General features: G+C 45.6%; 2 protein-coding genes across 3 annotated transcripts; one reads left to right on the top strand and one right to left on the bottom strand.

The window, feature by feature from the left end:
- The first annotated feature begins 16,786 nt into the window (after nt 1-16,786).
- On the top strand, nt 16,787-19,491 carry LOC123156806 (uncharacterized). Of its 2 annotated transcripts, none has more exons than XM_044575082.1 (3): nt 16,787-18,188; nt 18,295-18,409; nt 19,261-19,491. In XM_044575082.1, exons 1-2 carry the CDS (start codon nt 16,985-16,987, stop codon nt 18,375-18,377), a joined length of 1,287 nt encoding a protein of 428 aa, XP_044431017.1. In that variant the 5' UTR covers nt 16,787-16,984; the 3' UTR covers nt 18,378-18,409; nt 19,261-19,491. The 2 variants fall into 2 exon arrangements, with proteins under 2 accessions (XP_044431017.1, XP_044430955.1); XM_044575020.1 differs by having other exon boundaries at nt 18,295-18,379.
- A 927-nt stretch (nt 19,492-20,418) lies between these two features.
- On the bottom strand, nt 20,419-21,914 carry LOC123156934 (GDSL esterase/lipase At2g40250-like). Its single transcript, XM_044575163.1, has 2 exons — nt 21,214-21,914; nt 20,419-21,121 (listed from the first exon to the last, which is right to left on the bottom strand). The coding sequence occupies exons 1-2, from the start codon at nt 21,859-21,861 to the stop codon at nt 20,663-20,665; spliced, it is 1,107 nt and encodes a 368-aa protein (XP_044431098.1). The 5' UTR covers nt 21,862-21,914; the 3' UTR covers nt 20,419-20,662.
- Nucleotides 21,915-22,200: the final 286 nt, after the last annotated feature.

Genomic DNA, 22,200 nt, shown 5'->3' on the forward strand with positions numbered 1-22,200 from the left:
GGAATTTGTCCTAACTGAGGAGTTAGGAATTTGCCAGTGCGGATTTCCTACACAGTGAGGAACATGGTAGCCCTGAGGATTTTGCTACTCAAAATTCCGACCGTTGCTGTGCTATGCGCCAGCTGTCCCAAAATATCTATCCACCTAACAGTCATATCATTGAAGGGCATTTATGTCTTATCATGTCGGGCTGCTCCCTAGGCTATAAATAGCTGCCCCCTACAACCACTAGCTGGTTGGCTGCTCCGAGAGAAACTGACACTTGTCATTTGAGAGCAACCCATCCTCCGAGGACTTTGAGCGAAAATCATCAAGTGAGGAAAAACCAAAAACCCAAACACCTACAAACCCCAAGTGATTGAGCATCACTGAAGAGATTGATCCTGCGTGGATCCGACGCTTGTTACCTTTGAAGACTGTGCTTCTTCCAGACGGTTAGGCGTCATGGTCTAGAGCATCCAAGAGGAATTGTGGATCGCCGAGTGACCAAGTTTGTGAAGGTTTGGAAGTCACCTGAAGACTTACCACGAGTGATTGGACAAGGTCTGTGTGACCTTAGTTCAAGGAGAATACGGTGAGGACTGGGTGTCCTGAGCTGCGTGTTCAGGACTGGGTGTCCGGGACTGTGTGTCCTCGAGTTTAAATACTCAGCCGCTCCAACCAGACGTACAACTGAGACAGCAGTTGGAACTGGTCTACCAAATCATTGTCTTCACCAAGCTTACTGGTTCAATTTCCTAAACTCTTTCATTTCCTCATAATTGAGTTGTGTACTTGTTCATACTGTGTTTGAAGACTTTGACTAAAGACTTTCTCAATTTCCTCAGTTCAATTTCTTCAGTCTGTTTGTCTTCATCCTGTGTTATCCTGTGCTTATGCTTCCTGTACTCTGTGCCTGTCTTCATTTCATCATGATGACTATGCTTGTATTCTGTTATGTTTACTGTTGAGTACTTATTCCGCTGCTAGTAGTTCTTCGCTAAGTAATTTCCTCACTGGCAAATTCCTCAGTGAAGAATTTCATAAAAATCGCCTATTCACCCCCCTCTAGTCGATATAACACACTTTCACCAGGGTGAGACTTTTCTCCCCGGACAGATCTTTGTGTTTGGTGGCTTCGCACTACGGGCCAACTCGCTTGGCCATCAGGAGCAGATCGAGAGTTACACCCCTGGCCACCAGGTCAGGTTTGGAAGCTTAAATTATATGACCGATATGCACGAAGACTTGATCTTCGACGGATTCGAGCCCCTGCCTTGTGCATCACGCGGTCACGATGAGTATGATTTAGCTCTGCTATCGGACAGTGTTCAAGAAATCACACTGGCAGCTGCTCCGACCCTTAATTCGGAGCCAGTTGCACCTCCCAGGGATAGGTGGATAGACCCCACCACAGAGGCTGCAACCCCAATGGCGATCGAGCCGAATATCGATCTTACCCTTCACGAGAGTCGTGTTGTTAAACTGCTAGATACTTCTCCGGCCACGGATTCCGAACCGCCTGCGCCCGTTCCTATCGAATTCGGTTGGGCGCCGATCATGGAGTTTACCTCCGCAGATATCTTTCAGCACTCGCCCTTCGGCGACATACTGAATTCATTAAAGTCTCTCCTTATCAGGAGAGTCCTGGCCGAAACTATGTCCGGCAGGATTGGGATGCGGATGACGAAGAAATTCGCCGCCCACCCACCACCCACTTAGTAGCCACTATCGGTGACTTAACCGACATGCTCGACTTCGACTTTGAAGACATCGACGGTATGGATGATGATGCGGGAGACGAAGAGGAACCACTGCCCACAGGAGGGTCCACGTGGCATCATTACAGTGAATGGAAATATTGAGCGATCCTTGCGCACTGGAGAGAGTGTGACTGCCTTGGTAGCCGCACACTAAAAACGGCCTCACCAACTAAAGCATTTGATAGGTCGTCAAGACCACGGACACGGTTAGACGAGTCCGATGCAGCTACATGTAATTCATACAGGTTTGATGGCCAAACCCCTATTACAAATACAAGGGGCTCAACGCGCGCAGACAAGTGGCAATTTTTACTCATCTTGAATTGTACATGGTTTCTTTAGACCTACCTTTTTGCACGACAACTGTTCACCTAAGTTTCTCTCTTTTACAGATGACCATCGTGCCACACCCGTCCAGGATACGGCACAACGAAGACACAGGCGCAGACGTGCAGCAGGGACCCGTTCCAAGGATTCTTTTTAGATTAAGACCCTGCGTAAACCTTTTTTACTATCTCTTGTTGATACACATCCCTCAGATTCTCAGTACAGTTGAGAAGGATGCTGACGTCTTGGCATGTGGCCACGTCAGAATAATGCACGTACCTGGACACCAGGGGCTTCTTACAAAGGGCACTGTTTAGGCCAGGTTTATACCATAAAGACCGAATACCTTAGGGAGTGTTCGGCGTCGCGAGTTTGGCCTTATATGCATCAGCTCCGCATCATGTCTTTGGTCAAATGTTGGGTTTGCCCGGCTCCTGTGTTTTGCTGCCTTACGTTCCGCTCTATCGGCTAAGGCGGCACCAGGAGAACTACTGCGATTGTGCCATGGTTCATCCGGACGAGCACCTCAGTAGAGAAAGCCGAAAACTAACTGTCATGATATAGCGTGAGACTGGTCAACCACTCGATGACCCATCGGAATGTTAGAATTCCTCCGCCTTAACGAAGGGCCGTTTCCCGGCCAGGCATGCACGCACCCCGAATTCGGGAGAGTGCGGAGCCACCAGGGGCTATATAGTAGCCCCACTGTCAAACTCCTATGGGTAAGTGAAAGTGTTAAAGCATTATAGTCCGGTTGCCTAGTTCACTATGCCATCACCTCCTTATTAGGACCAAGATGTTGGATTAAGTGTGAATATGCGTCTTCTGCGAACACCCCCGCATTATATGCGTGGGGGCTGAAGCCGACGATTGCAATCTTTCAGGTTATACACATGTATACATAAACGGACACACAGGAGGCATCATATTACTTTCGGGCAAAAGTATAAATACAACCTTAATTAATTTCATAAAAACATTGTGTTTACAATGGGAATACATGCCACTCAAACATAATATTCTTCGAGCATTGGGCCTCTATCAAACGAGCGCCCTCGAGAACTTCTTCGAAATAGTGCTTGGCAGCCACTCGGCCTATGGCCGAACCCTGCGCCGCAACAGTGGTAGCATCCATCTCCGCCCAGTATGCTTTGACACGGGCAAGGGCCATCCGCGAGCCCTCTATACACGCCGACCTCTTCATCGCATTGATGCGCGTCACCGCTCCAAGGAACTGTTGCACTAAGCTGAAATAGTTGTTCGGCTTCGGTTTTTCCGGCCACAGATGATCTACGACGGACCTCATGGCGAGTCTGAACAACCTGTTGAGTTCGGCCCATTCGGCTAGCTGATCAGTCAATGGAAGCGGACGCTTTGGAACATTAAACTGTGACCAGAACAGCTTGTCCACTTCACGATCTGTTTGATCTCGGAAGTATTGGGCCGCATCGACAGCGCTCGCCACCAAGTCCATATATACGTCTGCCGAACTCCACAGCCGATCCAGAGGGGCATACCGCGAATCTCTAAACTGCCTCCGCAGCAAAAAAGGGCTTCCCAGCCGCAATATCCCCGGCTTCACGCAACTCTTCCTTCTTTGCCCTCATAGCAGAGCGGGTGTCTTTGGTCGCCACCGCGGCCTTCTCAAGGTCCGTCGCCTTCGCTCGGTTTTCTTCTTCAAGGAGCTGGCAGCGGTCGGCAGTGTCTTTGAACTTCACAGCCATCTTGGCCATCTTATCTTTGCTCTCGCAATGTGCAGCCTTTTCGGCTCTTAACTCTTCGACCGCCTTTAAAGCGGCCGCATTACTAACTCTTGCTTGTTCCTTGGCTCGAGCAAGTTCCGCCCGAAGGGCCTCCATGGTGGCAGCTCCATCTGCAGTCACAACATATTAAAGATACTGGCGTTACGCTGCTCTTACTATGTGACATTCACCAAAAAAACATTACTTACCATGTGCCTCGTCAAGCCGCTTGTTAACAAGCTCAATGTCGGCATCTACCGCATCCAGTTGCCGATTTAGCTCGGCAAACTCATTAGTCCGGCTAGCCACTGGAGCTTCCACCACCTGCACATAAAGGCGGTTTGGTTATTACCTGGGATTACGACCCTCTGTTCGCCGCCGTTCTCGACGACAACCAGAGTCTCAGGGGCTACTATCTACACAGGGCACACCTAAAAATGTGCGGTACTATCAAAAGTATATCATTTTACATACCTCAAAGCTCGTCAGTAGACTCATAAAGGCTTCATGCAATCCACTTTCGGCAGACGAAATTCTTTCCATCACTATACCCATCAACGTATGGTGTTCTTCTGAGATGGCCGCTCGCTCCAACAGCTCCCTCAGTACGTCCGACCGCATACCAGACGGTGTCGGACTCTTTTGTTTGCTCTCTTCAAGAGTCGGGCGCTGGGGACTTTGGGTGACTATAGGATTATCTTCTGGCCTCACCGGATCCGGATAGGCCCTCCGCGATGACACTTCAAGGTCGCCCGCTTCTTGAGCGGGGGAGTCCGGGGGAGGCGTTTCGCTCTCCATCATCTCCGGAAGAAGATCCCCCGAAGATGAGCTCTGCTGAGAAGGGCTAAGATCCGAACTACAAGATAAACGCTTTGGTTATTTTCCCCAGAGGTAAGGTAGTATATGCTACGTCTTGAGCTTGCGTTGGTTTTCCCCGAAGAGGAAGGGATGATGCAGCAGAGTAGCGTAACTATTTCCCTCAGTTTTTGAGAACCAAGGTATCAATCCAGTAGGAGCCCACGCTCCAGTCCCTCGTACCTGCACAAAGCGATAGCTACTCGCAACCAACGCGATTAGGGGTTGTCAAGCCCTTCACGGTCACTTACGAGAGTGAGATCTGATAGATAGAATATTTTTGGTATTTTTGATATAAAGATGCAAAGTAAAAAGTAAAGGCAAAGTAAAAAGCAAAACAATATAAAAGTGATGGAGATTGATATGATGAGAATAGACCCAGGGGCCATAGGTTTCACTAGTGGCTTCTCTCAAGAGCATACGTATTCTACGGTGGGTGAACAAATTACTGTTGAGCAATTGATAGAATTGAGCATAATTATGAGAATATCTAGGCATGATCATGTATATAGGCATCACGTCCGTGACAAGTAGATCGAAACGATTCTGCATCTACTACTATTACTCCACTCATCGACCGCTATCCAGCATGCATCTAGAGTATTAAGTTAAAAATAGAGTAACACCTTAAGCAAGATGACGTGATGTAGAGAGAAAAATTCATGCAATATGAAATAAAACCATCTTGTTATCCTCGATGGCAACGATACAATATGTGCCTTGCTGCCCCTTCTGTCACTGGGTAAGGACACCGCAAGATCGAACCCAAAGCTAAGCACTTCTCCCATGGCAAGAACTACCAATCTAGTTGGCCAAACCAAACAGATAATTCGAAGAGACTTGCAAAGATAACCAATCATGCATAAAAGAATTCAGAGAAGATTCAAATATTATTCATAGATAGACTTGATCATAAACCCACAATTCATCGGTCTCAACAAACACACCGCAAAAAGAAGATTACATCGAATAGATCTCCATGAGAGAGGGGGAGAACTTTGTATTGAGATTCAAACAGAGAGAAGAAGCCATCTAGCTACTAACTATGAACCCGAAGGTCTGAGGTAAACTACTCACACTTCATCGGAGGGGCTAGGATGATGTAGAAGCCCTCCGTGATGACGGCCCTCTTCCGGCGGAGCTCCGGAACAGGCCCCAAGATGGGATCTCGTGGATATAGAAAGTTGCGGCGGTGGAATTAGGTTTTTTGCTCCTGTTCTGATCGTTTGGGGGTACGTGTGTATATATAGGAGGAAGGAGTACGTCGGTGGAGCACCGAGGGGCCCACGAGGCAGGGGGCGTGCCCTAGGGGGGGCGCCCCCCCCCCCACCCTCGTGACCACCTCTTTGATCCCTTGCAGTAGGGTCCAAGTCTCCTGCATCACATTCGGCGAGAAAATCACGTTTCCGAAGATTTTATTCCGTTTGGACTCCGTTTGATATTCTGTTTATCCGAAACACTGAAATAGGCAAAAAAACAGCAATTCTGGGCTGGGCCTCCGGTTAATAGGTTAGTCCCAAAAATATTATAAAAGTGGAAAATAAAGCCCAATATAGTCCAAAACAGTAGATGATATAGCATGGAGCAATCAAAAATTATAGATACGTTGGAGATGTATCAGGCATCCCCAAGCTTAATTCCTGCTCGTCCTCGAGTAGGTAAATGATAAAAAGAGAATTTTTGATGCGGAGTGCTACTTGGCATAATTTCAATGTAAATCTTCTTAATTGTGGTATGAATATTCAGATTAGAAAGATTCAAGACAAAAGTTTATATTGACATAGAAAATAATAATACTTCAAGCATACTAACAAAGCAATTATGTCTTCTCAAAATAACATGGCCAAAGAAAGTTATCCCTACAAAATCATATAGTCTGGCTATGCTCCATCTTCCCCACACAAAGTATTTAAATCATGCACAACCCCGATGACAAGCCAAGCAATTGTTTCATACTCTAACTTTTTCAAAACTTTTTCAATCTTCACGCAATACATGAGCGTGAGCCATGGATATAGCACTATAGGTGGAATATAATGGTGGTTGTGGAGAAGACAAAAAGGAGAAGATAGTCTCACATCGACTAGGCGTATCAATGGGCTATGGAGATGCCCATCAATAGATATCAATGTGAGTGAGTAGGGATTGCCATGCAACGGATGCACTAGAGCTATAAATGTATGAAAGCTCAACAAAAGAAACTAGTGGGTGTGCATCCAACTTGCTTGCTCACGAAGACCTAGGGCAATTTGAGGAAGCCCATCATTGGAATATACAAGCCAAGTTCTATAACGTAAAATTCCCACTAGTATATGAAAGTGACAACATATGAGACTCTCTATTTGAAGAACATGGTGCTACTTTGAAGCACAATATATGAGACTCGTTATATCATGGTGCTACTTTGAAGCACAAGTGTGTAAAAAGGATAGTAGCATTGCCCCTTTTTTATTTATATTTTTTGGGCCTTCTTTTTTTTGGCCTTGCTTTTTTTGGGGACAATGATCTATTGAATGATGATCATCACACTTCTATTTATTTACAACTCAATGATTACAACTCAATACTAAAACAAAGTATGACTCTATATGAATGCCTCCGGCGGTGTACCGGGATATGCAATGAATCAAGAGTGACAAGTATGAAAGAATTATGAATGGTGGCTTTGCCACAAATACTATGTCAACTACATGATCATGCTAAGCAATATGACAATGATGGATGTGTCATGATGAACTAGATGGTGGAAAGTTGCATGGCAATATATCTCGGAATGGCTATGGAAATGCCATAACAGGTAGGTATGGTGGCTGTTTTGAGGAAGGTATATGGTAGGTGTATGATATCGGCGAAAGTTGTGCGGTATTAGAGAGGCTAGCAAATGTGGAAGGGTGAGAGTGCGTATAATCCATGGACTCAACATTAGTCATAAATAACTCATATACTTATTGCAAAAATTTATAAGTTATCAAAACAAAGTATTATGCGCATGCTCCTAGGGGGATAGATTGGTAGGAAAAGACCATCGCTCGTCCCCGACCGCCACTCATAAGGAAGACAATCAATAAATAAATTATGCTCCGACTTCATCATATAACGGTTCACCGTACGTGCATGCTACGGGAATCACAAACTTCGACACAAGTATTCTTTAAATTCACAACTACTCAACTAGCATGACTTTAATATTATCACCTCCATATCTCAAAACAATTATCATGCTTCAATCTTTTCTTAGTATTCAACACACTCAAAAGAAAGTTTCACAAATCTTGAATACCAAGCATATTATTATTAGGAAAATTACCATGCTATTAAGAGACTCTCAAATTAATTTAAGTGAAGCATGAGAGATCAATAGTTTCTTTAAAACGAATCCACCACCATGCTCTAAAAGATCTAAGTGAAGCACATAGAGCAAAATTATAACGCTCAAAAGATATAAGTGAAGCACATAGAGCAAAATTATCTAGCTCAAAAGATATAAGTGAAGCACATAGAGAAAAATTATCTAGCTCAAAAGATATAAGTGAAGCACATAAAGCAAAATTATCTAGCTCAAAAGATATAAGTGAAGCGCATAGAGTATTCTATCAAATTTTAATTCATGTATGGCTCTCTCAAAAGGTGTGTACAACAAGGATGATTGTGGCATACTAACAAACAAAGACACAAATAATACAAGACGCTCCAAGCAAAACACATATCATGTTGGTGAATAAAAATATAGCTCCAAGTAAGTTACCGATGGAAGTGGACGAAAGAGGGGATGCCTTCCGGGGGCATCCCCAAGCTTTGACTTTTTGGTGTCCTTGGATTATCTTGGGGGTGCAATGGTCATCCCCAAGCTTAGGCTCTTGCCACTCCTTGTTCCATGATCCATCAAAAGAATTCACCCAAAACTTGAAAACTTCACAACACAAAACTCAAAATAGAAAACTCGTGAGCTCCGTTAGCGAAAGAAAACAAAAGACCACTTCAAGGTACTGTCATGAACTCATTCTTTATTTATATTGGTGTTAAACCTACTGTATTCCAACTTCTCTATGGATTATAAACTATTTTACTAGCCATAGATTCATCAAAATAAGCAAACAACACACGAAAAACAGAATCTGTCAAAAACAGAACAGTCTGTAGTAATCTGTAGCTAGCGCAAGATCTGGAACCCCAAAAATTCTAAAATAAATTTCTGGACGTGGGTAATTTATATATTAATCATCTGCAAAAATAATTAACTAAATATCACTTTTCAAATAAAAATGACAGCAGTTCTCGTGAGCGCTAAAGTTTCTGTTTTTTACAGCAAGTTCAACAAGACTTTCCCCAAGTCTTCCCAACAGTTCTACTTGGCACAAACACTAATTAAACACAAAAAAACACAACCAAAACAGAGGCTAAATAATTTATTTATTACTAAACAGGAGCAAAAAGCAAGGAATAAAGATAAAATTGGGTTGCCTCCCAACAAGCGCTATCGTTTAACGCCCCTAGCTAGGCATAACAAGCAAGGATAGATCTAGGTATTGCCATCTTGGGTAGGCAATCCATAAGTGGCTCTCATGATAGTTTCATATGGTAATTTTATTTTCTTTCTTGGAAAGTGTTCCATGCCCTTTTTCAATGGAAATCGGAATCTAATATTCCCTTCCTTCATATCAATAATCGCACCAACCGTTCTAAGGAAAGGTCTACCAAGAATAATAGGGCAAGAAGGATTGCAATCTATACCAAGAACAATGAAATCTACGGGCGCATAATTCCTATTTTCAACAATAAGAACATCATTAATTATTCCCATAGGTTTCTTAATAGTGGAATCTGCAAGATGCAAGTTTAGAGACAAATCATCAAAATTACGGAAATCTAGTAAATCACACAAAGTCTTGGGAATAGTAGAGACACTAGCACCCAAATCACACAAAGCATAAAACTCATGATTTTTAATTTTAATTTTAATAGTTGGTTCCCACTCATCATAGAGTTTTCTAGGGATAGAAACTTTAAACTCAAGTTTTTCTTCATAAGATTGCATCAAGGCATCAACAATATGTTCGGTGAAAGCTTTATTTCGACTATAAGCATGTGAAGAATTTAGCACAGATTGCAACAAGGAAATACAATCAATCAAAGAGAAATTTTCATAATTAATTTCCTTGAAATCCAATATAGTGGGTTTAGCAACATCTAGATTTTTATTTCTTTCAATCCCACTTTCATCAATTTCATCATTAAGATCTAAACACTCCGAATTTTTAGAACGCCTTCTAGGTAAAGGAAGATCATATTCAGTTTCATCAAGATTCATATTGCAAAATAAAGATTTAATGGGAGACACATCAATAACTTTTAGATCTTCATCTTGATTTTCATAGGAATTGGAAGAACATGCTTTAATAAAGGCATCTTTGGAAGCACGCATCCTAGCGGTTCTTTATTTACACTCATCAATTGAAATTCTCATGGCTTTTAGGGACTCATTAATATCATTCTTAGGTGGAATAGATCTAAGTTTCAAGGCATCAACGTCAAGAGCAATTCTATCAACGTTCCTAGCCAAATCATCAATCTTAAGCAATTTTTCTTCAATCATAGTATTAAAATTCTTTTGGGAAGAAATAAATTCTTTAATATTAGATTCAAAATCAGAGGACATCTTATTATAATTTCCATAAGAGTTGTTGTAGGAATTCCCATAATTATTAGAAGGATTACTAGGATATGGCCTAGGATTAAAATTCCCTCTATAAGTGTTGTTACCAAAATTATTCCTACCAACAAAATTCACATCCATAGATTCATTGTTATTCTCAATCAAAGTAGACAAAGGCATATCATTAGGATCAGAATAAACACTCTTAGTAGCAAATAATTTCATAAGTTCATCCATCTTTCCACTCAACACATTAATTTCTTCTATCGCATGCACTTTTTTATTAGAAGTTCTTTCAGTATGCCATTGAGAATAATTAACCATAATATTATCTAGGAGTTTAGTAGCATCTCCTAAAGTGATTTCCATAAAAGTGCCTCCCGCGGCCGAATCTAAAAGATTTCTAGAAGCAAAATTCAATCCAACATAAAAATTTTGTATAATCATCCACAAATTCAAACCATGAGTAGGGCAATTACGTATCATTAATTTCATTCTCTCCCAAGCTTGTGCAACATGTTCATGATCAAGTTGTTTAAAGTTCATTATATCGTTTCTAAGAGAGATGATCTTAGCGGGAGGAAAATACTTAGAGATAAAAGCATCTTTGCACTTGTTCCATGAATCAATACTATTCTTAGGCAAAGACGAAAACCAAGCTTTAGCACGATCTCTAAGCGAAAAAGGAAATAGCTTCAATTTAACGACATCATTATTGACATCTTTTTTCTTTTGCATATCACGTAAATCAACGAAGCTATTCAGATGAGTAGCGACATCTTCACTAGGAAGGCCGGCGAATTGATCTTTCATAACAAGATTCAACAAAGCAGTATTCATTTCACAAGATTCAGGATCGGTAAGAGAAGCAATCGGAGTACTAAGGAAATCATTATTATTGGTATTGATGAAGTCACACAATTTGGTAGCATATTGAGCCATTGCGACAAACAAGCAATCTAAAACACGGGCAACCAAAAGGCAAGCGGACAAAAAGAGGCAAATAGAGAGGGAGGATAGAGAGAGAGGGCGAATAAAACGGCAAGGGTGAATTGGAGGGAGAGGAAAACGAGAGGCAAATGGAAAATAATGTAATGCGAGAGATAGGGATTGTGATGGGTACTTGCTATGTTGACTTTTTGCGCAGACTCCCCGGCAACGGCGCCAGAAATCCTTCTTGCTACGTCTTGAGCTTGCGTTGGTTTTCCCCGAAGAGGAAGGGATGATGCAGCAGAGTAGCGTAAGTATTTCCCTCGGTTTTTGAGAACCAAGGTATCAATCCAGTAGGAGCCCACGCTCAAGTCCCTCGTACCTGCACAAAGCGATAGATACTCGCAACCAACGCGATTAGGGGTTGTCAAGCCCTTCACGGTCACTTACGAGAGTGAGATCTGATAGATAGAATATTTTTGGTATTTTTGATATAAAGATGCAAAGTAAAAAGTAAAGGCAAAGTAAAAAAGCAAAACAATATAAAAGTGATGGATATTGATATGATGAGAATAGACCCGGGGGCCATAGGTTTCACTAGTGGCTTCTCTCAAGAGCATAAGTATTCTACGATGGGTGAACAAATTACTGTTGAGCAATTGATAGAATTGAGCATAATTATGAGAATATCTAGGCATGATCATGTATATAGGCATCACGTCCATGACAAGTAGATCGAAACGATTCTGCATCTACTACTATTACTCCACTCATCGACCGCTATCCAGCATGCATCTAGAGTATTAAGTTAAAAATAGAGTAACACCTTAAGCAAGATGACATGATGTAGAGAGATAAATTCATGCAATATGAAATAAACCCCATATTGTTATCCTCGATGGCAACGATACAATACGTGCCTTGCTGCCCCTTCTGTCACTGGGTAAGGACACCGCAAGATCGAACCCAAAGCTAAGCACTTCTCCCATGGCAAGAACTACCAATCTAGTTGGCCAAACCAAACGGATAATTCGAAGAGACTTGCAAAGATAACCAATCATGCATAAAAGAATTCAGAGAAGATTCAAATATTATTCATAGATAGACTAGATCATAAACCCACAATTCATCGGTCTCAACAAACACACCGCAAAAAGAAGATTACATCGAATAGATCTCCACGAGAGAGGGGGAGAACTTTGTATTGAGAATCAAAGAGAGAGAAGAAGCCATCTAGCTACTAACTATGGACCCGAAGGTCTGAGGTAAACTACTCACACTTCATCGGAGGGGCTAGGATGATGCAGAAGCCCTCCGTGATGACGGCCCTCTTCCGGCGGAGCTCTGGAATAAGCCCCAAGACGGGATCTCGTGGATACAGAAAGTTGCGGCGGTGGAATTAGGTTTTTTGCTCCTGTTCTGATCGTTTGGGGGTACGTGTGTATATATAGGAGGAAGGAGTATGTCGGTGGAGCACCGAGGGGCCCACGAGGTAGGGGGGCACGCCCTAGGGGGGGCCCACCCTCGTGACCACCTCTTTGATCCCTTGCAGTAGGGTCCAAGTCTTCTGGATCACGTTCGGCAAGAAAATCACGTTTCCAAAGATTTTATTCCGTTTGGACTCTGTTTGATATTATGTTTATCCGAAACATTGAAATAGGCAAAAAAACAGCAATTCTGGGTTGGGCCTCCGGTTAATAGGTTAGTCCCAAAAATAATATAAAAGTGGAAAATAAAGCCCAATATAGTCCAAAACAGTAGATAATATAGCATGGAGCAATCAAAAATTATAGATACGTTGGAGACGTATCAGCTCGTTGGAGGGCTGATCCTCGCACGGACTTTGTGCGGCAAAAGCACCCTCCAGGGAAGGACCCTCTGGTGGAGACTTCTTCTCCCATTTGGAAGCCTCGGTTTCCGGATCTTCAGAGGCAGTCCTCTTCCTTCCCCGAAGCGAGAGAAGGCCAGATTCTTCCCCTTGGTTATCCTCCTTCACGGAGGCGCTCATTCCCTCAGTTGGAATTGGTAGCGATGGGGGCCCGCTTTCAACCTCATTATTCCCCCCTTTATCTTCCTTTGAGGGCTCCGGGAAAGGTGCTAGCTCAAGCATCTTTTCCAGTACCGGATTCTCCAAACCCTCAGGAAGGGGGGCCGAACACCGAATCATCTTCGCCCTTGTTAGCCAGTCCTGGTCAAGGAGCAATTTCTCATAATGATGTCATGGTAAATGAAAGACGGTGTGTTCAGCTAAAGGATTACTTACCTGGTCGGCGGTACGGTTGCTGCTCAAGCCCACGTCCTCGGTAGTATTCGGACACTCTATTTGGGGTCCGAAGAATGATTTGTACATCTCCTCGTGCGTCAGGCCGAGGAAATTCTGGATAGTGCACGGCCCTTCTGGGTTGAACTCCCACATGCGGAGGGGCCGGCTTTTGCAAGGCTGGACTCGACGAACCAGCATGACTTGCACCACCGTAACCAGATTTAAATCTCCTTCGAAGAGATATTGAATGCGGCTCTGCAGTATTGGCACGTCCTTGACTGGACCCCAGCTCAGTCCTCTGCTAATCCATGACATCAGTTGTGGTGGAGGGCCCGAGCGGAAAGTGGGGGCAGCCAACCACTTGGCACTTCTGGGAGCTATGATGTAAAACCACTCCCGTTGCCATAATCCGGACACCTCTGGAAAGAAACCTTTTGGCCACAGAGCTCCTGCTATCTTGCTTATTAATGCGCCTCCGCACGCTGCATACTGCCCCTCGACCATCTTCGGCTTCGCGTCAAAGGTCTTGAGCCACAGGCCGAAGTGAGGGGTAATGCGGAGGAAGGCCTCACACACGACAATAAATGCCGAGATGTGGAAAAAGGAGTCCGGGGTTAGATCATGAAAGTCTAGCCCGTAATAGAACATCAAGCCCCTGACAAAGGGATCCAGAGTGAGGCCTAAACCTCGGAGGAAGTGGGAGATGAACACAACGTTCTCGTTGGGTTCAGGAGTAGGGACGACCTGCCCTCGGGCAGGCAGCCGATGCAAAACCTCGGCGGTCAGGTATTTGGCCTCCCTCAACTTCTTGATATCCTCTTCCGTAATGGAGGAGGGCATCCATCGGCCTTGAAGGCTAGATCCGGACATGATTGAAGGTCCAAAGCACCTGACCTGGGCTTTGGGTGTTAGAACTCGAGGCGGGGGAAGGATTCGATTGAGCACGGGAGGGAAAAGAGTAAAAGCCTTGTCCCTTTATAAAGAGGGTGAATATCAAGCGTCCTCCTAGTGGCCGTTTGGGACTTGCCTAAAATCTAGGAGTCCTAGGTACGGTTGGGTTACCCACGATCGTATTGATGAGAATCCTGTAATTAGGGGAACACGATCTCTGCTTTGACAAGACGTGTCAAGAAACCGCCTCGCGTTATGTGTGGAGCTGGTTGAAGAAAAATGGTTCGAATAATCACCGGGCCATGGCTTAATATCATGTTGCCAAAACAAGTCAACAGATTAGATTTGTGGAAATATTATTCTCTCTATGGTGGTATGTGGAACTTATTTTGCAGGGTCGGACACTATCCTTGTATTCAAATTCTTCCGCGATGTATTCGGAGGAGGAACCCGCCTTGCAATGCCGAACACAACACTGCGCACCGGACTCATCGTCATTGAAGCCTGGTTCAGGGCTACTGAGGGAGTCCTGGATTAGGGGGTCTCCGGACAGCCGGACCATATCCTTTAGCCGGACTGTTGGACTATGAAGAAGATTGAAGACTTCGTCCCGTGTCCGGATGGGACTCTACTTGGCGTGGAAGGCAAGCTAGGCAATACGGATATGTATATCTCCCCCTTTGTAACCGACCTTGTGTAACCCTAGCCCTCTCCGGTGTCTATATAAACCGGAGGGTTTTAGTCCGTAGGACAACATACAATCATACCATAGGCTAGCTTCTAGGGTTTAGCATCTCTGATCTCGTGGTAGATCTACTCTTGTACTACCCATATCATCAATATTAATCAAGCAGGACGTAGGGTTTTACCTCCATCAAGAGGGCCCGAACCTGGGTAAAACATCATGTTCCCTGCCTCCTGTTACCATCCGCCTTAGACGCACAGTTCGGGACCCCCTACCCGAGATCCGCCGGTTTTGACACAGACAACCTTCAAAATTTCCTTGCATATGGCACCCATATGTCCTTGGCTAACTATTTCTTCTTCAATTCCCCACCCAAGCACAACATGCAAATTCATTGAAATATAATTAAAAATGATTCACTCAACTAGAACTACATTTCATTCATATACAGGGCGGAAAATGAGCCGCACTATGACTTAAATACATATAAAAAATAACTAAAGCGGGACTGGTTACGGGACTTGTCGGTGCATGACGCATCGACGCGGGCATCGGCAGGGAACACGACATTGTGGGCCTCAATGGTGCGGAAATGAGGTAGGGCGACCTCGTCCCACTCCGATCATCCATGGGCTACATTGTGAGCCTCTATGTCATGGAAACAGGTCAAGGTGGTCTCGTTCCACTCAGGCCATGTGCCATCGTTCGCGGCGTCGAGCGCACGATCCCAAATTTGGTGCTCTCTCTTGGCTCCATCTTCGGAGCAGCCTCCATTTAATCTTTCAGCCCTTCTTCCCATTTGAATATTTCAGGCAACTCCCGCGATGAGATGGGATTGTTGGAAGTAATCGTGTTTGGTCCTGGTGTATTTGTCTTTGCAAGACCATAAAGTTGACTAGTTGTGATAGAGCAGCGAGTTAGAACAAATTATTTTTCATTTGCGTATCCGTGTTACTTGCGTCAAGGCTATTCTTGAATACATTTTAATAACATTTACATTTTGACTAAGTTTTAAATATTAAATCTTGATAATCATAATATTAAGTTTTTACCAAGTTTATCAAGATTCATTTGCGTTTTGAGTGTAGGGCTTAGGATTTCGGGCCTAGGGTGCAGGGTTTAAGTTTTAGTATTTGAAACTTGTTGAATTCATTCTCCGTTTTAGTCAAGTTTGAACAGTTGAAAGTTGGTGAAGATTTTAAAACTTATCAAAAGATATTCAAAAGTGGTATTGTTTCAAAGGCCTCGTCGCAAGAAAGACTAACATGCAAATGAAACATAAATTGACCCGCACAAAAACATAAATTAGACTTTCGATTCAAAAACATAATATATTTAAATTTAAAAATCAAAGGGAAAAAGTATGGAATGTACCTTGCTAGTAGCCCACTTGAATGCCTCAGCCCCTTCTCCTCAATTTGAATCTTTCAGATTGATGCAGCTACCTCGACGAGATGGGCGATCGCGGGGAGGGATCGTGTTTAGTCTAGGTGTAGAAGTACCAAACTACTTCCTCCGTTTCAAAATAAATGACTTAATTTTATACTAACTTTACAATGCATAAAAAAATGAGGTCCATTTGAATCTTTGAGCCCCATCTCCCCGATTTGAATCTTTCGTTCAACTATCACAATGAGCTGGGATTGTGGGAAGGAAGCATTGCCGGTCCATAAAGCTGGGCAGTTGGGATAGGCCACGCGAGGAAGCTAAGCTAAACTGACAATGGAAAAGAAAGCCTGATTGTCAGAGCCTCAGAGCTGCGGGAACCAGTGCTCGTCAGCTCGTGAACCAGCCAGGCAGAGCGTCCTCGCCTTCTCGGCCTCCCGTCCCCGGTTGCACACACAAGAGTAGTAGTACCACCCCACCAAATCGGCCGCCGCCCCCGCCGCCGCCAAAATGCTGCCGCTCCTCCGCGGCGTCGTCTCCGGCCGCCTCCGCCGCTCCCTCTGCACCGCCGCCGCCTCGATCCCTCCCTGGGCGATGGTGGACCGGGGCACCCTGATGAAGAAGTCCGAGGGGAGCGTCTCCTTCTCCTTCGCCCGGGCCCCCGCCGTCTCCTACGTCACCATCCCCATCTTCGGCCGGGCCTTCATGTCGAAGCCTCCCCCGGACGGCCGCGTGTACTCCGACATGCTCCGCAGCCGCGTCCTCGCCGCCAGCGCCCACGGCTTCCTCCTGCTCGGCACCCTCAAGTCCCGCTACAGGGCTCACCCGCTCTCCGGCCTGGACCTCCCCGCCGAGGTGCTCCTCAAGGTCGCCCCTTTGGAGCTCCTCTACCGCAAGTTCACGCGCTTCGTCTGCAACCCCGTCTCCGGCCAGCTGTTCCGCCTCCCGGAGTTCGAGGAACCGGAGGAGAAGACCTTGACGTTTGCAGACGGCATGGCGGGCATGGGCCTCCTCACCCAAGCCGACGGCGAAGGCCTCAACGGGCCGCCCAAGAGGTATGCCGCTGCTCAGCTCACCGAGGTCGACGGCGGGCGGCGCCTCCTGCTGCGCCGGTTCTCCTCCGAGACAGGGGATTGGGACGAGCTGGTGCTGCCGTCCCCGCTGCCGCCTCAGCGGCGGATGCACCTGGGCCACGAGGTGCTGGACTTCGGAGGCCGGCTCTGGTGGGTGGACGTGAGCTGGGGCGCCGTCTGCGTCGACCCTTTCAGCGACCGGCCCGAGCTCTGCCCCGTCGAGCTCCCTCCTGACAGCGTGCTTCCGAACCAACAGGGCGAGACAGAGATGGAGCAGCTTGTGCAGCGCCGGCACATGGGGGTCAGCGCCGGCCGGCTGCGCTACGCCGAGGTCGACCCCTTACACATCAGGTCCTTCGTGCTCGACGACGACCAGAGCGGTCGCTGGACACTGGAGCACCAGGTGTCTGTTCCCGATCTCTGGCGCAATGGGGGCAATGCCAAGGCGACGCCTTCGATTGCTGCTATCGACCCACTAAACGCTGATGCTCTGCATCTCAGCGTGGACAAAATCCATGTTAGTTTGGACATGCGCAAGAGGATGATCGAGGGTTCTGTGATTCTTGATGCAAGCCAGTTGGGTTCAGGTTGTTATCTGCCATGTCTGCTCCCGTCGTTTCTCTGGTCTAGCACAATTCCAGGTGATACATTTTATGTTCCTGTTGTACATAGATGCATTGTACATTTTATGAGTATAAGATAGTTATGTTCCAAGTTCTTGTATCTTGATCAACGAACTTTTTGCAGGCAAGAACAAGACTTTGGACACCGCGAAAAACAAGACTCTGGCGGATGTTTTGGTTCGTTCAGACAAACAGCAGGCGAAATGAAGGTGACAAAGTTACCATCCAATGTATCTCTGGTACTGTTTCCTATGTCATGCTTATATTGCTCCACTATTAGATGCATGTCATCCGTTCACATGTTTAGGATGTTGTATTTTCTTAGATATATCTCCTACTCAGTCTATATGCAGTTTATGATCTGTTGAAATAATGTTCTGCTCCTTTTGCGAATCACAACTAGTATGTATTGCTTATATATCATCATCCTCCAGTAAAATAGAAATGTCGTCGTTTTTAAAGTTAGCCTGTAATTGGTTAAGTTCTAAGTTAGTGTTGCAGTGGAACTAGTACTAATATTTATTTATTATAAGCATGCTCGAACTAACAATCGGCACAGGCCGCTCTGTAGAATGCTAGCAACTTGAACTTGTTCCTCCAGTCGTAGTCCTGTGGTAGCAACTTGCAATTCTACTAACAAATATCAACATGTCTTTTAGCATGGACCCTTCATCTAGTAGTATAGTGTTTTCTGAACTAGCTTCCATTATCTGAAGAAAGAAGCGGTTTCTGTCTGCAGCACTAGCTATCATGATAAACAGATAAAGTGCAGAACTATATATTGTGAAACACATTATATCATCACCAATAGATCAAGTCTGAATCTGAAGCTGAAGTGTCATCATAATTTCCAATTGACCATTTTCTTATTATTTTCCTGAAATATCATCACCAATAGATCAAGCCTGAATCTGAAGCTTATGGTGAAATACCAACACCAACTGATCACCAATGCATGCTCATCTCGGAGCCTAATTATTTTTTTCCCGCAATCTCGCTGCCAAGACATGCGTGTCATCGAGGCATACTTTGATTTTTCCATCTCTTTTTTCGCTATGGTGCATTATCTTTACATGTCCTTTATCTTCAGGTTTCTTAAGACTAACAATGAAGTAGCAGCTGATGGCGGGACTCTGAATTTGCGGAAAATATGGAGATGTTTGGGTTTGTGGAAGTGACTTATCTCGTTTTGTGGAAAATCTAGGAGTTAGTTCAGAGTCATAACTAAGGCAAAAGGTGGATGCATCCACATGTTTAACTCACTTGTGAGGAACTTATTTGTATGAGGCATGTGACGAATTGATGATGAGCGTTTCAGTACTGTGCTTATTTATATTCTTTAGTTGCTTAGCTAAAATTCGAACACTTAAAATCTGATCATTTGGTTTTCCTTTCCATTATTTTGGTTTTGTATGAACAAAAATATATATTAAACTGCTAGTTTCGTATATTATGGCTAGTTGCCCCTTTTTTCCTGATCTACCATTCACTTCATTTTACCTGCAAAACATGTTTTGAAGGCTGCACTCCTCCTGGCTTATATTGTTTAGAATGGAGATAACCAATTATTTAGTTTCAAGTTTTGATTTTCATTTGGAGAGGGCTGATGAGAGGATGTGTTAAGACAGTCGCAATCGATCCAATCCAGTCTGCTATTTGTGAGTAGAAGCTGATCTGAACTATATCTGGATGATTACAGTGAATTGAGCATACATATCAAGAATTGAGCATTTTCTTCTTTTCCTGAAATATCATCATCAACACCAATTGATCAAGCCTGAATCTCAAGCTTGTGCTGAAATATCAACACCGTACAAACTGATCACCAGTCCATGCTCATCTAGGAGCCTGATTTTTCTTGCCGCAATCTCGCTGTCAGTATGCATATCATACTTTGATTTTTCTATCTCTTTTTTCCCAATGGCGCATTCTCTTTATATTCACACCTGCCGAATGGCTTTTATCTTTAACTTCAGGTTTCTTAGGGCTAACAATGAAGTAGCAGCTGATGACGGGACTCTGAATTTGCAGAAAATCTAGAGAGGTTTTTTTTTTGGAGTTTGCTGACCAACTATCTCGTTTTGATGAAAATATGGGAGTTAATTCAGACTCATAACTAAGGCAAAAGGTGGATGCATCCACATGCGAATCGATGATGAGCGTTTCAGTATTATGCTTATTTTTATGCTTAGTAAAGTGCCAAACCAATTTAGTGATACTATCAAATTCACGGGAAAAAAAAACAATCTGAACCAATCCAATCTGCTATTATGACTAGAAGCTGATCTGAAGTCTAAACTCTATCTGAATAATCACAGTAAAGTGCCAAACCAATTTAGTGATACTATCTGTATGTCTGAAGGACATTCGACTGAACTGTAGTAATATCTAATCTACTCTGGTAGCAATCCTGTATCTACTCTATCTACGAGCTTAATTCCTCTATCATCTACGTGCGCAGCCGAAGCTGCAGAACTAGAACTCACATCTCACTAGTTTTTGAACTGCGCGATGTGGGTCTTGATGATCTGGTCGGCAACGGCCTTGTAGGCGGCCTGCGTGGGGTGCACGGCGTCGAAGAACATGTACTGCGCCGGCGACTTGCACTGCGGCAGCAGGCCGGTGCACATGGCCCCCATCTCCAGCAGCCCCGTGCCGCAGCACCCCTGCCCCGTCTGCGTGAACCCGTACTTGTTGGGCTGCGCCACCATGTCCATGAGCGGCGCGTACGTGTCCACGTACGAGATGCTGGCGCCGGCGCTCGCCGCCTCCAGCGCCGCCAGCGCCTGCTGCAGCTTGGCGTTGTACCGCTGCACCTCCTCGTTCTGCAGGTCCACGCACCCGTGCCCCAGCGGCGGCTGCTGCCCCCTCAGGCTCTTCTGCATCGGCAGGCACCCCACCGGCGGCATCCCCGCCACGATGAACCTCCTCGCCCCCAGCTTGTACAGGCTCTGCATGTCATGTGTACTTGCTTGTCAATCGATCAGTATGTATGTAGATTAACTGAGTGGACGAGAAGAAGAAGATGATCTGAAGATCTGACCTGGATGTAGGACTGGTAGCAGCTGATGAGGTAGTCATGGTAGGCGTCGATGGTGGGGTACTGGAGGGCGCGGAACGGCAGGTCGTAGTAGTTCATTGTCACGTCGTTGGTGCCGGCGGAGAGGATGAAGAGGGACTTGGCGGCGATGTCGGCGGCCTGGGGCTCGCCGATGCGGGAGAGGAGCTGCTGGAAGTCGGCGATCTGGGACGAGAAGGTGGAGACCATGACGGCGTGCGCGGTGATGTCGTCGAGGCCGGACCCGCCGGACGCGAAGCTGGCCCCGGTGGTGGCGTCGGCGTGGGTGACCCCGCTGGCGTGGTACGCCGGGAGCAGGTCCTTGATGCCGAGCGCGGCGACGATGTAGTCGGTGATGAGCTTGCCGTCCGAGAAGCGGCCCGAGGGGGGCACGCCGGCCGGGAAGGCGCGGCCGTAGGGCGCGTGGTCGGCGCGCACCACCGTGAACAGCCGGTTGTTGTTGCCCGGGTCCAGCGTGGAGTCGCCGAATGCGAACACGGCCGGGATGTCGTGCGGCCCGGCTGCCACCTTGGAGGAGGAGCGCGGCCTCGCCGCGGACGCCGGGGAGGCGGAGAGGACGAGGAGCGCGGCGAGGAAGAGCGCCGCGGCGGGGGCTGGGCTTGGTGGCGCCATCGTGGATCGATCGATCGATCGCGGTGGGATTGTGGTTGAGGCGTGAGGGTCGGGTGTATATATAGCGGAGGGGAGGGGCGCGGGAAGAGATTGGCGTAGGTTTGAAGTTTAAACGACGACGGTGAGGTGGATAGATACGGCTGCAACGACTTTACGGCCCTGCGCTTCAAGTTTCTGTTATAAAATTTTTATCTGTAACGGTTCTGCACGATTGATCTCCAGACTCCAATTACCCTACGTCCAAGTAAGAACTAAGAATGTATCAGTTCAAAAAAGAAAGAACTAAGAAGATATGGTTGCGCAAGGACGGGGAAGATTGGCTTTATCGTGCCGAAGAAA

The sequence above is a fragment of the Triticum aestivum genome, chromosome 1A (assembly GCF_018294505.1).
Source record: "Triticum aestivum cultivar Chinese Spring chromosome 1A, IWGSC CS RefSeq v2.1, whole genome shotgun sequence".
In the NCBI taxonomy this organism is placed as follows: Eukaryota; Viridiplantae; Streptophyta; class Magnoliopsida; order Poales; family Poaceae; genus Triticum; species Triticum aestivum.